General features: G+C 44.7%; 2 protein-coding genes and 1 long non-coding RNA gene across 5 annotated transcripts in view; 1 reads left to right on the top strand and 2 right to left on the bottom strand.

Moving 5' to 3' along the window:
• The window catches only part of PCNX2 (pecanex 2), a 164,927-nt gene extending 163,062 nt beyond the window's left edge, over nucleotides 1-1,865 (bottom strand). Inside the window, exon 1 of the mRNA XM_052805317.1 lies at nucleotides 1,636-1,865. Coding sequence (XP_052661277.1) covers nucleotides 1,636-1,788 — 153 coding nt within the window. The 5' untranslated portion in view covers nucleotides 1,789-1,865. The remainder of the gene's footprint in view (nucleotides 1-1,635) is intronic.
• A 765-nt stretch (nucleotides 1,866-2,630) lies between these two features.
• LOC128150247 (uncharacterized) lies at nucleotides 2,631-5,018 on the bottom strand. The gene is made up of 2 exons (XR_008237998.1): nucleotides 4,603-5,018; nucleotides 2,631-3,757 (listed from the first exon to the last, which is right to left on the bottom strand). It is a non-coding gene; the product is annotated as an uncharacterized LOC128150247 (long non-coding RNA).
• Nucleotides 5,019-5,185: 167 nt separating this feature from the next.
• Nucleotides 5,186-17,398, top strand: part of MAP3K21 (mitogen-activated protein kinase kinase kinase 21) — a 44,307-nt gene continuing 32,094 nt past the window's right edge. The window contains exon 1 of one of the 3 annotated variants that reach the window (XM_052806293.1): nucleotides 5,186-6,294. In XM_052806293.1, the coding sequence (XP_052662253.1) occupies nucleotides 5,544-6,294 (751 nt within the window). In that variant the 5' untranslated portion in view covers nucleotides 5,186-5,543. The remainder of the gene's footprint in view (nucleotides 6,295-17,398) is intronic. The other 2 variants (XM_052806291.1, XM_052806294.1) reach the window with 2 other exon arrangements.

Raw genomic sequence — 17,398 nt, 5'->3', positions numbered from 1 at the left:
ACATAAATACCACCCCAAACATTAGTGAATATAATATTATAAATAAAATTCCCCAAAGAAAACCTTTCGTTAAAAAGCAGGTTCAAGTTTCTAAGTGGCAAGACTATGTCTTGCACAAAGTTTACAAATCCCAACCACTTAAAAGCAAGAAAACAAATACTTAAGGACATCATTACTCTCAAGCAGCCAGCATAATAAATGCATTATTCTTATCAAGAATAAAGAATTCCCACAGCAATACATTAGCTCAAGAACACAAGTCCTGCATTTAACCGGATGATTCATCAGAAAGTCAGCCAGTCTGCAGAAAAAGCAAAAAGATAGGCAAAGATGAAGCCCGAGAGAGAGAGAGAGTTCAGTAGATAAGTTAGGTTTTCTCCCCTTCCCTTTAAATAATGCCTTTTTTTACCTTAGCTCTGACCTACAATCTTCATATCCAATGTTATTTTGTGCAACCCTGAATGCCTTCTTCCATGCTATTAGTTCAGAAGTTTCCCACAAGGAAATACATGTTCTTTCAGATACATACTTACATCAACGTACATCAACTGGAAAAAAGTTAACCTTTATTTTTTTTCCTTTTTAATCACACATAACACTTTGACAGTCCTACAATGCAAGACTCTTGCTGGTTTGCATAGGAAATAGACCTTATCAATCAGAAGAAGGCATATTATTATTTTGGTTCATTAACTCCATGAGCCATGCTTACAGGAATTCACTGCAATCCATTCCACAAAATACAGCGTACCAATTGATTTTTAAAAATACAAGATTTGCTTTTCGCTGGGATGGCAGAGGGATTCACGAATGCGCTTTCCTTTTGAAAATCAGGCCAATAGCTGACCACGTAGGGTGAAGAGACCTATTTAGAAATTTTATCCAACAAAAAAATATTCTACAGAACTTAGTTAAGAATTTAGTTGAGTCACTGTGAGAACCAGAAGGATGTAAATTGTTTCCAGTGGAAGCAATATTAAACTACAATCACTCAAGAACACACCAATGAATAGACGCCGTGATCCAGCAAGCTATACTTTCAAGCTTTTCTCACACAGTAGGAAAACACACAAAAATAGAGCAAAAGTTTCAGGTTTTCAAGGAAAATATTTCTAAAGTCTGGCAAACAAACTCTAGTGATTAAAATTATTTATTTCCAATGTTTAAATTTCAGCACAAAGGGAGCTGCATGTCACAAAAAGCCATGTGACTCACCAGTGACATTCAGCAAGGCATATTAATTACGTGCTATTTGGATTTTTCCATTTATTTACCCTTCTCAGCAGGTGAAGACTGGAGCAGAGTAGGAAAAAAAAATGTTTCTAAAAGAGATTTTTTTTTTTTTTTAAACAAACGTCCCCACGGTCATTCGGCATTTCCAGAGGCCAGCCCTGCACCCTTTCCCAAGTAACCCTACCCAACCGCTTCAGCCGGGCTCAGAGCTCCGGCCCCGGACTAACCCCCCCGCCCTCAACTTTTCGACCCAAACCCCACCAAGCCTATTTTTTAACCCTCCCCTAGCTTATTCCCCGTTGCGCTCACCCCCTTGCCGCCGCTGTCTGGGCTCCGCGGCAGCCGACCCCCCCCCCCCCCCCAGCTCCATCGCCCCCCTCCCCGCCCCGGGCCGGCTCTCACCAGGTGCAGGGCCATGGGCAGCGTCAGCAGGAAGAGCCACAGATAGAGGTGGCAGCTGTTGGTGAAGGCGCCCTGCTCCGGGTCGTGGTACCAGCCCCCGGTCAGCGCCGCCCACACGCCCTGACCCACCAGCCGCGCCGCCGGCGACACCATGGCGGCCGCCCGCCGCCGCCGCCACCGCCGCCCCTCAGCCGCCCGCCGCCGCCGCCGCCATGCCGGGCGCCCGCGGATTCTCCCATGGTGCCCCGCGACGCCGAGCATCCCGCCCGCCCCACCCCGAGCGCCGCCGCCGCCGCCGCCACCACGGGCCGGCCCCCCCCGCCTCCGGGGCACAGCGCCCCGCTCGTCCTCGCCGCGGGAGGAGCTGCTCCGCCGCCAGGCCCCGGCTACCGGTAGCGGGCGGCAGCGAACGGAGGCCGCAGGGCGGAGAGGGGCCGGGCCGAGCCGAGCCGGCGACACACACACACACACACGACAGTTCTGGCGCGGAGGCGTCCGTCACCGCGGCGTCCCGCCCCGGGCGGCCGCGAGGTTGGTGCGCTGGTGCAAAAACACGCGCGGCAAAGAGGCAGCACCGGCGTCAGCCAGCTGGGCTGCTCTCCTCATCGGTCACCCCCCCCCCCCCCCCGCCTTGTTTTCATTGCCAGTTATTCATTTTGCTTGATACATCACGAGTTTCTCAGCTCTGAGCGCTGCCCAACTCCAGTGTTGACATTTTTGTGTTGTTTTGAGCTGTGTTTTGGGCAGGCAGGTGTGGAAATTCGGTAAAAAACACTCGGTTTCTTTCAAGAATGAGTTTAGGGTAAAATATGGTCTGCCTTGCGTGAAAGAATTTCATGGCAGCTGATCTCAAATTAGGAGAGTGAAGAGGTAGGTGAGGGACGGGGGAAGCACAGGTGTGGGAAGGAGAGGGGAGCGGGGCTGAGATGGAGGATGGAGCCAAGTTTCCAGCGTGCTTTGTACAGATTTTTTAGACAAAAGTAAGAGACCAAAGATGCTATTAAACAACTGTATTTGTGAGCTAACACACCACATCCCGGCTTGCTTCGTGACACCGCAGGCGAATGCGGCCACGCTGGATGCTTGTGTTGGCTTGTTGGGAGGGATGATACAGCAGTAGGAACGAGCGGCTGGGAGCAAGGGGAGGAACGGCACCGTTCCCTTCAGCGGCGCTGGCACCCTCGGATGTCTGTTCTGTGGATCTATAGCCACGGGGCTTGAGTAATGGCTTGGTGCGTCCTTGGTAAGCAGCAAAGTCTCTTGATCTGTACAAGCGAGGCACAGCCCCAGCAGTGCCTTGTGCGCTGCTCCTCTGCGCCCATCTCGCCTAAACGTCTCTCTTGTTGCGTGGAAATTTTTTGTTTTACCCTTTGCAGATTCTTTTCAAAGATTACAAAGTTCGTTCATGCAAATGTAATGATTGAATCGAGTGCAATAGCCAGCCAAAATAATAATTTTGATGTGTGATAATTAAAAATGTTAATTTCTCTGAAACTACTGAAGTTGTTTTCCACATGCATGCTGGCAAATAAGATTATTTACATGCACAGCTCCAAAAAAGAAAGATGAGTAAACAAAGGCGGAAGTGGAAAGCTTCTTCAAAACCTCCTCTCTCCTGTTTTTTGAGACCTCCTCATGTAGGTTATTATTTTATCTGGAAGCCCCAGGTAATGCAGACTCCATTGGAGTTGATATAACATTGGGTCTTATTTGGGTGACTTGTCCGCCCATCACTCAAATCTTTCAACTCTTCCTCATCTTTGGATGATGTTGACACCAAATATTTTTGGGATAACGGTACTTGCAGGAACGAAGGGTTCCTCTAATTCCCAGCTCAGGATATGTGTTCTGGACACAACGTAGATGCACAGTACTATACCTACAGCTGCAGGAGTGCCAAAGATGAAAAATGCGACCGCTTTTATCTCGAGAGATGCCAATGACAGACCGAGCCAAGAGCTTCACCTTCTGTACGCCGTTCTTCTCAACGGTTAACTCTAGGTGGTGCCATCAGAAAAGTCACAGGCACTTCCCAGCGTTCTCTGCAACATTTCCATTATTAGAACTCCTAGGAACAGCAATTATATACCAGGATCCTAGAGCACTAGGTGCTGCAGAAACACTGAACAAAGAATAACCCGAGTGTAGCAATTGCTAGCGGATAATGGTACTTCAGAGAGCAAATTTTGGAATAAGAGCGCTAAATAAATATTTAAACTTTTCGCCGTACTGCAACCAATACCTTGTCTGACCCAAAACATTCCACACTTAATTAGTTCCTGCAGATTCTTTCAGATAACAGATAAAGTTCAAGGTGGAATTTGTGTGGCAGAATGCTTGTATTACAACATACTTTATGGCTTTTATAATAAGGCAAATACGCAGATAAGGAAAAGGTTTGTAATTATCTCTCTGAATAGCTGCAAGGCAATCTCTTATATTAAAGGAAATGGGAGAAGACTCGATAGACGTGCTGGTTCTGCATTCTTTCTTTTTGGTTAACGTGGTTCAGTAAGTCACTTTCTGCGTAATTTTATTTTTGCCTCGTGTGTACAACTATAGACACTGTGGGATAAACAAGAATTAATGATTTTTGGATACTGTAATTTTAGGGTTTTTTTAATTACTGTCTTTATGTTGGAATCTTAGTCCTGTGGTATCCAGCTGCAAATTTTGTGCGTATGTGGGGACATACAGTGCCCTGGATGTGGGGTTTTGTGCGAGAAGTTGAGAGGCGTTCATCACGCCGGGTTATTCTACCTGGCAGTGCGGTTTGACACCTTCCCCAAGCCTTTTCTATCCGCCTCGGGACTTCTGCTGGCAGCAGCCACCTCCAGAACCACAGGTGCAGCAGCATGAAGCGATCACCTCCGAGGAGGAAAAGGCATCTCCCCCCGCTCCGAACCATGCTTCCCACCCTGCCGAGGAGAAGAGAGCACGTCCCTAGCCCACACGCTTCCCTCTCACCTCCAACGGGACAGCTACTCTACTTTGAAAAGTGATACAATTTTTCCACGTAAAACCAGGAAAATCTTTATACAGAAATAGCATATATGCAGCACTTGCTATTTGCAGGCAGCCTCCTAAGGAAAGGGTTGTGTGATCGTGCCACGCAGAGCCGGGACCCGCTCAGTCCGGGGCAGAGAGCCGATGAGCGGTGGAGGCGGGTGGAAGAGGAAACACGAACGGAGGAAGCTTGCTTTCTTCAGAAACTGCTTGGGTTTCATTCTGGTGAAGTCCCAAGACCGCACAACGGAGGAGAGGGGAAGCTGCCGCCGGAGACACGAACCCTCGACCCCGAGGGACAAACCAGGCGGGGGCGGGCGCCTGAGGGCGGCCTGCACCGAGACGCCGCTGCCACCTCCCCGGGGCCCACGGGACTCCCCCCGGGGCCGGGCCCGGCGGTGCCGCTACGCCGTCCCTTCCCCTGGCCGGGCGGGACCCTCAGCCGCGCGCCCGCCAGCGCCCCGCCCCCCGCGGCGGCCGGAGCCTGCCAGTCTGGGCGCGTGGGAGGGCGGGCGCGGGCACCTACCTGCCTACACGCCCGCCGGCCCGCTCCCCACAACCTCCGCCTCCAGCCCTCGGCCCCACGTGACGGCCGGCAGCCAATCGCCGGGGGCAAGGGAGCGGAGGCGGGAGGGAGGTCGCGGAGGCGCGGCCAATCCCCTCCCCGCTTTCCCCGCGCGCGCTTGCGCCCTACCTGCCGGAGCCCGGCGGCGGCGGTGACCGGGCCGGGCGGGCCCCGCCCCTTCCCCGAGCCCCGCCCCTTCCCGGCGCTCCCGCCCCTCCCGCGGCTCCCGCTCGGCGGCGGCAGGTGAGGATGAGGCTGAGGCTGAGGCTGAGGCTGAGGCTGGGCGCGCGCCCCCGCGTCGGCGGCGCTGGCGGCCGCCGGGGCTGAGGTCGCTGCCATGGCTGTGCCCGGCGCCGGGGCGGCGGCCGCCGGTGGGGGTCCGTGCCCGCTGTGGACGGCGCTGTACGACTACGAGGCGAGCGGCGAGGACGAGCTGAGCCTGCGGCGGGGGGACGTGGTGGAGGTGCTGTCGCAGGACGCGGCCGTGTCCGGCGACGACGGCTGGTGGGCGGGGAAGATCCGCCACCGCCTCGGCATCTTCCCCGCCAACTACGTGACCCGCCAGCCCCGCGGCGCGGCGGCGGGGGGCGACGGCGGCGGCGGCGGCGGGCGGGGGGACCCCGCGGGGAGCCTGACGGAGATCGACTTCCAGCACCTGGAGCTGCAGGAGATCATCGGCGTGGGGGGCTTCGGGAAGGTGTACCGGGCTACCTGGCGGGGCCGCGAGGTGGCCGTGAAGGCGGCGCGGCAGGACCCCGACGAGGACATCACGGCCACGGCGGAGAGCGTGCGGCAGGAGGCCAAGCTCTTCTCCATGCTGAGGCACCCCAACATCATCGCCCTGCACGGGGTCTGCCTGCGGGAGCCCAACCTCTGCCTCGTCATGGAGTTCGCCCGCGGCGGCTCCCTCAACAGGGCCCTGGCCGCCGCCGCCGCCCCCGGGGCCGGGGCCGGGGCCGCCCGCGGGGGCCGCCGCATCCCCCCGCACATCCTGGTGAACTGGGCGGTGCAGATCGCCCGCGGCATGCTCTACCTGCACGACCAGGCCATCGTCCCCATCCTGCACCGGGACCTCAAGTCGAGCAACAGTGAGTCCTGACCGGGGCGGGGGGCGGGGGTGGGTGAGGAGGGGGCGGCGGGGGGTGAGGAGGGGGCGGCGGGGGGGTCCCCGTCCCTCTGCCGCGGCCGGGCTGCAGGCCGGCGCCCGCCTCAGGCTGCCCGCCGAGGGGCCGTTTGGGCCCGGCGGGCGTCCGGCTCTCTGAGGAAACGGGCGGCCAGGCCTGGACGGGCACGGTGGGTGCGGGAGTCCTGTTTCACCGGGAGATGGGTGTCGCAACTCGGGCACCCTCTGCCAGAAGCTCGGGCTGGCGGCAGGTTCGTTGCCGTGGCTGGTTACGGACTCGTTGAGGAAAGGTAGGGAGGGGAGGGTTTACCTGCAACGCACGCAGAGCAAAGTCCTGTCTTGTCCTCTCGGGCGGGAGCTCGCTTAAAAGCGAAGCGGGATAAAATCTTGCGCGCAGCCACAGTTGCGAATCCACAAGACTTCTTTTACTCTGAGGCGTTGTGTAGTCCTAGCTTTCAAAAGTTACAGTAAACAGAGCGACTTGTGAAGGAAAGGTTTAATAAGGGTATCGCTTCTGTTTCACTGCTGAGCAATCATAGGTGTTTCTGGTTTACGTTGCGTGCGTTTAGCATTGCTAAAATTCACCCACTTGGCAAACATCGAGCCAGAAAAGGCAGTAGCTTAAAAACAGTAGACACTCTTGTGCAGTTGCCAGATTTGCTTTCTGCCGTTGGCGTGGACAAAAGCACCTGAAAGAGTGAGGGAGTTGCTCAATTCATGCTTAGTGGATCCCTGGTCCATCTGTCAATGCAAGAGCATCTAAGATTTTGGCAGTTGTGGTGTTGGAAGGCTGGCTTACTAGAATAGAGGTGTTTATGACTTGCTGTTATAGTTGTGTTTTGAATTGGTGACCTGAAAGTGGAAATCCATGTGCTTCCATAACTGTCTGAAGCCATCTCGACTCTCTTTCCTTTTTGTTCTGTGTGCCAAATGTGTAGCAATATGTTACTCTTTTTTTTTTTTTTTTTTTTTTTCCAGTTAGGAGTCCTTAAATAGTCCAGCAGAAATAAAAAAGCTTCATTCAAGTTTGAAGCATTTTGTTTAAAAGGCCTTTGCAGCGTGTCTTGAAGGTCATCATGCATGGGTTGTTAAGACAAGGCTCAGTCATGGGACTGTTCCTGAGAACACTTTCACTATTTGATAAAGAAAGGACCTAGCTCAGCTACGTTTGTGGTTCTATTTGTAGCGCAAGACGATGAACTCTTGGAACGTACCTTTAGGGTCATGGCCAACACTTTAATTTCTAGCCAGTTGTCTGTAGGCAGCTTGTGCCCTCCTAGTTTGCTGCTGTGTTCAGAGTGAGCTGCTGTACCTTGAGTGTTTAGCGGCTTTCCTTAGACAAAGTGGGTTGCTGCATGCTAGCCTCCTAAGGTGACAATGGCAAAGTCTCTATCTGAAATGAATTCGTAACCCTGTGGTTTAGCATGGCACCTAGAGCTTAGCTGGTTACTGCCATGAACTGATTACCATTATCATCTCTGCATATGTGGATAATGGCAGAGCATTCTAAATATACGCTTTTGTTTATAACCTCAGCATATGTGCCTATTCACTGCTTTCATTACTAACTCCTGTTGCACATGCGCTTAACTTTAGCTGCTTAGTTTTCTCACCAATATTTCTTAATCTTAGTGAAGTTTGAAGACAGTATTGAATATGCTAAATAGAGTTATGTCTCTTAATCATTCAACTAAATGATAACATTGGGAGACAATGGTATGCTAGTGGTACACTATACTACAGTAATTAAGTTCAACAACATGAATTTAAAATGACTGCAAGTCATGACAGTATCCCCTGTTCTGTTAACTCATCCGTTCATTGAAGATTTCACTTCATTCTTTTACTATAGTCTTTTCTAGTCTTACACAGTGGGAGTGAAAAGGTGCCAGGGTTGACTGATTGACTTGCTTGGTGTGGATAGTAACAGTTCGGCAGCGGCTATAGCTGCAGACAGGGATCTGGCAGCACCCGTTCCTCCACTGCTCATCGCTGCTTTCCATGGACTGCTGCTAATGGTGGTGGTTCAGTGCTCTCCATTAAGCAACTCTAGGTAGTATATGAATGTATCCGTTTTGTGCTAGCTTAGTTATTTTCGTTAAGAAGGAATTTTTCTTCCTTGGAGAGCAAATTAGAAAAATGACTGCCCTTAACATGGTGTGGTAAGGAATGCTCCCCAAACTATTTCCCTAGCAAATAGGCAGGAATTAATTTTTCCAGCCAGGGGAAGGGAGCCCCTTCCACCAGTATATTTGATCCAGAAAGGATATGTGCCTGGGCTTGTGGTTGGCAGGCGATAGGCAAAGCAAGCATCTCAAAGGCAAGTGTGTTATTTCTCTCCAAGTGATCTTACGGAGTTGGGATCTACAGCGCAGCGTATCTAGTGCGCTTTCGCTGATGTCAAATTGACATGACCGGAGAGAAGGTGCCACAAGCAGAAAAGCCATGACAGCAGCAGGGTTTTATTAACAGCAATCACCATCTAGGTTTGTATGCACAAGTTTCTTTGGGCTCCTTTTGGGAGGTGGGGAAAGGTTTTTGTTACGGTCAAAGCAAGAAAAGGGGAATATAGATATGCAAATGTTTTCTATATTGGGAAGAAAAAATAACAGACTTGGTTGTGAGGTCTGAACAAGGAAGTAAGGGGTAACTTGAGTTTTGTTGGTAGCAGAGTTTCTTCAATTCTAGAGTCCATATAAAGTAAGCTTAATATTTAAAGGTTATTCTGAAGTAGACAAAACAGAGGTGTAAGGAACACTTTTAGCTTTAGATTTGTGTGATAAAATGAAACATAGTAACCATGGCCTCTAATGTTGATTTGCTAATTGTGGGTGCTTTGTAAAACCTTGTGCAGGTGACATGGTGAGAAGTTTCTCTGAAAAAGAACATGATCTATTTTGAGAATAATTTCCTCATAAGAAGTTCTTATGTTCTTAGATATACTTTATAGATTAAGGAGGTAATCTAAAATTAAGGATTAAGAGGTGCACTCTACCCATCTAAAATCTGAAGAAAAAAATTCAAAGAAAATTTGAAGTTTTTCAAACCATCATGGATAGTCACGGAATTCTGAATTAAATGATACTTTGACTGAAAAGCAGATCTCTTAAAAATTGTGAAAATACTTGAACATTCATTCTTAACTGTATCTCCTGGGTACAATCTTAGCCTTGATTAAGCATGCCAGCTGATGATGAAAAAGTTGAGTTTTACTGAAAATAAAAACCAAGACTTCATCTACAAGACTGGACACTAATAGGCACATGTGTCTTTTTAGCACATCTCAACTGTTTTGCTGACTCTTTGAAAGGGCAGCTTTTTTTCTCTGGGGGAATCAAATTGCTTTCTGCTGGGCAGGAACACCCCATTAGTTACAAGACCTGTGGTTGTTTAAGTGGTGCAGCCTTTCCTGATTCTTTTTTAGTAGTTTGAAGAAAGCTAGTAATATGTTCAGGTAGAGTATGCAAGGTTTTTACTCTCTGAAGTCTAGCATAGAGAAAGCAGAGTTTCATGTGCCTGGGATTGATTTCAGACTGTGCAGTACTTCTGCCTTAAAAAAAAAGAAAAAAAAAAAAAAGGCACTTTAGTGCAGCAGCTTTGCGTACTTGTTAGGAAACGTTACAAAAAGTTCTGAATATCTTGCTTATGGCATAGACCCATCCATGAATACAAAGTAAAGCACAAAGTTGATTGTGTGCAGATTATGTGTACTAACACAATACTGATAAAGTACTCTGTACTCATTTGTTGTAGGTGGGTATGCGAGTAGGGTTCAGTTTGCTATGGCTTTCACCAGGTCCTTGACACCCCAGGATCCTTTGCAGCCCTCTGCTCTCTGAACTGTGTTAAGTTTATATTACTTTTCGAAATCGTCAAGGTCAGCTGAAGTTTCAAGGATTGTTGGATAAGGCCATGGATGTGACAATGCTAATGAGAGCAATACTTGACATCTGAAGGAATCAAACATACAAGAGAACAGTGAAACTGCAATTGGACAATCCACTCTAATGTGACATTCTTCAAACTAGTCTCATGAAAAACAGTCAGAAAATAGAAATCATTTGGTTTTAAAACCTCAAAAGGAAGTGTGATGTGGTTTGACAGAACTGTTGAATCAGTTGCTCTTGATGAGGGAAGGTGTCCTGGAGTTTGAGAAAAGCAAGAACAAATTACCTCTGGTTCTTTGCTCTCACAGGTTATTTGCAGCAGAATTGCTCAAGTTAAGCTGTTAAACACCTTTACAATAAGGTGGATAGGTTTATAAAAACTATTTTCCCTCTAACTTTTCCACCTAGCAACTTTAGGCTAGCTGTTCACAGAGAGGAAGAGAAAAGCTTTACTCTAGTTTCTATTTGCCATTTCCTGAACTGATTTTGTTTATTCTGAAATCACTTGGGTGCATAATTTGTCTCTTGACACTGTTTTGAAGGGGGAAGACTTGCTCACATCACAAGTAGAGCTGTAAGGATTACTTATATGTTATTAAATGTTTGAAATTCAGGATCTTCCAATGTACAGTTACCAAGAAAATTCAAAATGAAATTCTATTACAGTCATCTCTGGTAGTTTTGAGGGAGAAGAGAGATGGCTTTTCAGCAGATTTGAGTTTCAACCTAACTTTGGAAATGAAGTTCGGAAATGTCCTCTAATGGCAGCAAAGCTTGGAGTTGTTTCTGTCAATTGCACTGTGCCAATTACTGCTCAGTTGTTATATTGTAACAAAACTAAAAAACCTGATTTTCTATGGGTATGTATTCTGCATCTCCCTCCCGTCCTCGGAGTGCTCTAATTCCTGGAACTTCTGCTCTTCTGTTCCCTTCCACATCTCCAGTGTCCCTGCTGGGCTAAGCCTGGCTGTCCCAGCATACCCACCTCCAGTACTGGGTGACTCCTGCACCTCCTATAGCTGTAATTGGTTTGAAACTGGTTGTATTGCCTGACTAGCTGCTAAGCTCCTACTGGCTGGCCTCTCTGAGGTCTGGAGAGGAATGAACTTCTTTTTCTGGCAGAACTATCTGAAGTTCCTCTTCTGTAAGGCAACTGACTTTCATGAAACCCATAGGAACCATATGTCTGAGAACGTGGTATCACTTTGGCTATTGTCAGTCAGATAAAATAGTGGGGCCAGAAGTTACTTAGCAGTTTAAAATTCTTACACTGTAGTTTCCATGCTGTGTTCATATGGGAAGTCGTGGTACTTAAATGCTTTGCACTATTCTTAATTACTTAAATTGCATAAAGCTAGAAACTGTTCCAGGTACACCAGCTTCTTATCCCATCTCTCTGAGTGGCAGTAACCCTGCCTTGTGCTTTGCTGTAAAGATAATGCTGCTGCATTACAACATAAGAACCGGTCATACATCCTGAAGCATCTGGAAGTGTATAGCAGGAAGGAGCTCTAGTTTTAATAACCTTGTCCACTTAGTATTCTTAAAAAACCCACCAAAAACCCAAAATCAAACCACCCTCATGCAAACTGTGGTAGGATTGCAGAATTTCCTCAATTTTGGAAACAGCATCTCTTTTGAAGGTTATGGTCTATTAAAAGTTAGCGTGCCATTGAATTCTAATAAGTTTTTCTTTTGAATATAGTTATGTCACATGAAAATGTTATCCTTTGTTTCATAAAACAGTAATTTGTTTCATTATTTGATGTGTGCTTAGACTTTGTAGATAGGGATTTAATTTTCTTAGAGACCCTGAAGGCTGGTTGGATTCTGTGGGAGCAGCAAATGCTTAGCAGCCTTGAGCTAGTGTATCTTTTTTCCAGTTCATCAAAGGAAATGTTTTGTGTTATGCCTGTTACTTGCTGGATATAAATATGTTGTATATTTTGTGTTCAGAAAGGGGTGGTGGAATTCAAGAAAGAACGATTTTGAGTAACTGCTGCGGTTGTCTCAATCTGCAGTAGATATAACTAGCACTAAAATGTCGTAGAGGCTAACTTCCAGCTGAAGGATGTGTTTCAGCATTTAAAATTAATATTCAGGAACTTAATGATTTGAATACAGTATCTGTCAAATGAAGTTTTGTGAACTACTACTCTGTAGCACAGTATTCGTTTGTACAGTTTGTAAGCTTCCAAAGGAGGAGTAACGTGCAGCGGTTATTTTATTTGCAGATGAAGACTTAACTGCAATAGCCATTTATTTGACCTCAATCTACTATCTTCTAAATTTGCTGCCATTTGATGTTTGTCTGTATCTCAAGTCTGAGCATTAACAGGTAGAAAAAAACCTGCTTGTTAATTTAGAACAAATTCCCTCAGACTTAACAAGGCTCCAGTATATTTACGTATAGTCCTTAATGCTGAAAACAAGATTGTAGGCTGAAACACTAGCTAAATGTAATATAATTAATTAAAAACCCACAAACTTTTAATACCCCTATTTATACCTAATTTTTAATACAGACTTTCATTTTAATGTTTCCCCAACTGTGTCCATCTGACAAGTGTAGAGTTGTTCTTTATTTGGTGTTGCGACTCTTTGCATCTTTAACAGGTAGGATTATTAATTCAAGAATAATGTTACTTTGATCTTTTTTTGGATCTTACTTGGTTCTTCATGTCTGTCTTCTCTCCCTGTCTTTGTTCTCTTTCTCATTGTAGGATACCAAGTGATCTGGTTTACAGCTGTTGGAAGTTTTTTTTCCTTTTTTTCCTGTTCCATGTTGGACTCTTTCCTAGCAGATTTCTACAAGAGGCTTGTTTGCACCAAGGTTTCTGGTGACCTCTTCATGCCCAACATATGGGGGGTTACATTCTAGTCTGTATGTCATATTTGCTGACAGTCTTTTCTGAAAAAGAGTTCTGTTTTGCGGTAGCACTATAAATTGAAGTGTAGGACTTTGGATTAGAGTTTTTGTAATATTTGTATATTAAAGAAGACTTCAAGCATTACTTGGCTCAATTTTTTTTATTTTTTTTTTAAAGTTGGTGCCCTGAGGATATAGTCACATACCTACCTGCCTCTGAAAATTGCACTGAGCAAGCAACCCATTTCCATAGAAGTCCATGGAAAAACAGGCAGCCAAACACCTCCTGTTAGCTGTTAAAATACTTATACAATTTTGTTCGTTCCTTTAAACAGTGAGAAATAAGTTTAACTGCTGACCATAACACTTGTGAAATGAGATATTGTACTTAAACAGAATGCAAAATGGGATTGGGATTTTGGCATTGATAGTGGTAGCCTAGTATTAGAAAAATTTCAGATATAACTGAGTTTTCAGATACAGATTATTTTGTTCCCACTATTGGGACTGCAAACACAGTGCATGCCTTTAGACCCTCTTACCAAATACTAAAAGTTCCATTAAAAAGTTGTGTTCTGTAACCTCAAGGGAGTAGAGAATTAACACATCATTGAGCTGTATTTGGATGTTGAATGCTGTTTTGTGGTTTCTTTGACCTTAGAAGAGAATGGCTTTTTGTTTGCAGCCTGTAAGTTTTCTTATCACTAAGTATAAACTTTCTTCTAGACATGCTTCACTGTTTCAAGTTCTCAAACACGATGGCCTTGTACAATGAACATGTGCAAGGAATGTTTGTGGCATGAGTGATTTCTGTCCTTGAATTTTTATTTCTGATGATCTCTTAAAATTTAAAACACTGAAATTCATCCCAATGACCTTCAGGAATAATGCTTCTAAAAAGTGCAGCAATTTTTTTTATTTTAGAGCTTTGGGTTTGGGTGGTTTGGGTTTTTTTGTTAGAGGCAAAATTATGGCACTGAAGTCAGCAAAAATGTAGATAATACCTATTGATAAAAATAGATAAAATATATTAAATACCAAATGACTTGCCTGGGTATAGTAGCAGTAACAAAATAACAACTGGTGTCATAAATTTACATTCCTGGATTGACAGTTTAAAACTAATTTCACCATTTTTTACCTTGCCTGACCATGTTACTGAGAGCTTACCTCAAACCAGTAACTGAAAGTAAGTGGATGTTTAAATTTTGGCCCACTTACTGCATCTTAAAGTCATGGGTTTTATATGGTAAGATGGAAAAGTTAGGTATTTGTATAATGTCACCACAGAAGTATTCTTCCTTCTTGGAGCTTCCTGCCAAGTTTAACCTTTTTTTGGGGGGGGGGGGGAGGGTCATAGCTCCAGTTAAATCAGACCTAGACATGCCAGTGTTGGCTATATAATCATGCTTTGTTCTCTTCATAGTGACTAAAATCTGTGTTTTGGCAGGTGTGCTATTAACTTGGAGCTGATAAGCCGGCCCTCCCTCTCAAAAATGCAAGAGTAACTGCTTCATTGCTGTGGTTCATTATGGGACAAATAAACCCTTGGAACTGATTATATTTTAGTTCTAAACGTTTAGGCAGTTTTGTGATTTCTGTTAGGATTAGATGCCACTGTTCTTCCTGAAACTACTTCTGTTTATTTCCTCCTGTGTTATGTAAAAAGGAAAAAAATGTACTTTTAAACTCGTTACTGAATGTTGTGCTAATTATTGAGTCAAAAGAGCAGGTTTTCCCTTCCATTTTCTCCTCCCAAGAGAAAGAGAGCACTGCCAAGTTTGCAGAGTTCTCATTTCAAAATAAGTGCTTTGCCTTTGCTATTAAAGAAGATTAGAGTTCTTGGAAATGCACAGTCCTCAGGGGCTTCAGCTACTGAAGAAACTGCAAGGATGGAATGCAGGAATCCTTCTACCCCTTAGAGTATATTAAAAAGTGTGATTGTTTTTTTCTTTTTGTATTCCTCCCAAGTTTTGTATTTTTTTAAAAAAGGGGGCTCAAAAATTCAGTCTGTTTTGGGTTGGTTTGGGTTTTTTTCCTACTTTGTTTTGGAACGGGTTGTTTGGCAAAAACTGTTTTAAAGCAATAAGGCTCTTTCAAAATTCTGTCTAAAAGAAACTGACAACCTAAGTCAGAATTCTTTCTGGAGTGTAACCTGTTAATAGGTTACATACATAGAAATGATAGTAAAGGAGTTTCATGTTAGCTGATGAGGTTCTAAGGGAGCTCAATGACTAAACTTCACGAAGCATCTACAACCAGAATTTGTTTGGATTCAGAGCAGTAGGCATATTCAAAGGGACAGAGATAATTTTTTTGTCTTCAGTTTATTCAACTGGTTCTTTTCAATAGTAAATTTCATCAAAGATGATTTTATAATGGAAAAAAGTAGCAAAGCTGGATTCTATCTTTACATCTCTGACTAAAACTAGATGTAAAAGGGCTACCTCTATTAATTCTGAAATGTTGCTTGACTTCTCACTTACTGCAGCAGGTGATGTGTGGCTTCATTTACAAGCTAGCTGCGTGATGTGGCTTCCCCACCCATCCCCAGGCACAGATTCTCCCCCCTCCCACATGTCAGCAGGATCTACTCATCTCTGCCTTGCATGGTCAGTAGGTCTGGGTTAAATCAGCTGAGGGACCCAGCAGAAAACTACTCTAAGCTGTTTTATTTGCAGGCTTAATTTTCTGCTGAGCTATCTGGCTAGTTGAGTCTCCCAAGACTACCCAGTTGCTAGACTTGGGGGGGGGGGGGAGCAGAAAAGCTGTGGGGATGAGGGGCTATAACTGGAGAGGAGGTTAAGATAAGTATTTTAGTGACAGCAGGCTCTTACAGCCTTGGTTGTGGCATCAGCCTACACCCTTGCACTTGAGTTCAGTTAGTAAGTCACCTTTAAAGGTAGAATGTGTTTTTAATTTTTTATGTATGTATCTATATATTTATATTAAGCTTTTTTAAACTTTCTTTAATTTTGAAGGGGGTTTTTTGTGCATTAAATATTCTAATTTCAACACATCAAATGCACCTTGATATGGATCAGAAAAAGTAAAGCAACAAGGAAGTACGTAATTGCCGAGTGTAATATGTTATGATCAGGAAAAGTATGCCAACTATGTAAATAGTTGTGTGTATTCAGAAGCCGTGTATTCTCCTGATTAGCTTGAAATATCAAATTGCATCAAGTCATATTCTATTTACTTCAAAAAAAGAACAAATTATAAATCCAAAACAAATTTGAATGAAATACTCTTGGCTTTTAAATTAAATCTTGAAAAAGTGATTTGACTAATGATAAGTAAGTTAATTTGTTAGTTCTGAAGGAAGGTAACCTCTGTCAACTCTTGCCCCTGGATGCCATTTTTGAGGTGATTAATACATTTTCTGAAAGTTTCTGTTGGAGGAAACTGTACCTGATGCATTATACATTGGCTAAGATTCCTTTTGCAGTTTGAATATAATGGCTTTAGTTTGCCTTGCATTTTGGTTTTTTAGGAATAGGAAGAAGTTCCTTAAAAAAAAATGAATTGCTATTTCATAACAAAGATGATGTTCTTTAAGGAATGAATACACAGCCACTTTGTTCTGTAGAGTTTGAAACTCGAAGAATATCTTAGTCAGGAATGGCTGATTCACCACCTAACTATTATTACTAGTTGTTCTTAGCATTTCTTTCTAATCTACCTGCATTTTGGTTACTGTTTTTATTGCATAGCTGTGTTTTAAAAACTAATAGCAAGCAAAGAAGAAAGAGCTTAAAAGAAAGTAACTGCTGTTTGAAATAAGTACGGAAGTTCCTGCTAGATGCTGCATAACTGAGTGTTTTGAGTTTTAAAGCTAAGTTTGTGTTGCCTGATTTCCATGTAATTGTAAAATTATGGAGGAATTGCTGCAATAAGGTAACTTTTCTTAAATGTAGTATTTAAATAGGAGAACTAAGCTTAATATTTTATTAAACAGAGAACTCGAGAATGTTTAGTGTACAGTCTGCTTTTGATTTTTTGTTGATGCAATATCCAAATCCTGCATTTTTCAGAGTTTACTAATGATTTACTGTTTAAATGATGATTATTTGAACGTCTAATTATAAATGCTTGCTACCTCTGATACTTCGGCACAACAGAAATTTCTGTTTTGCATTACAGAACTATCTGAATAGCAAGTGAAGCACAAATGGCAGGCAGTGAAGTAACTTGCAGCATCTGCAGCCTGTGCCAATAACTTGTTAAAACTGCTTCTTTCTCTCAAGTTTCCATTTGCCCAAAGTTGCTTTAATAATGGTTATTAAAGAAGTGAAGGGGAAGAAGAAAAT

Source organism: Harpia harpyja, chromosome 13, assembly GCF_026419915.1.
Source record: "Harpia harpyja isolate bHarHar1 chromosome 13, bHarHar1 primary haplotype, whole genome shotgun sequence".
Classification (NCBI taxonomy): Eukaryota; Metazoa; Chordata; class Aves; order Accipitriformes; family Accipitridae; genus Harpia; species Harpia harpyja.
Note: the sequence above shows the minus strand (reverse complement) of the source record. Positions and strands in the feature narration are given on the sequence as shown.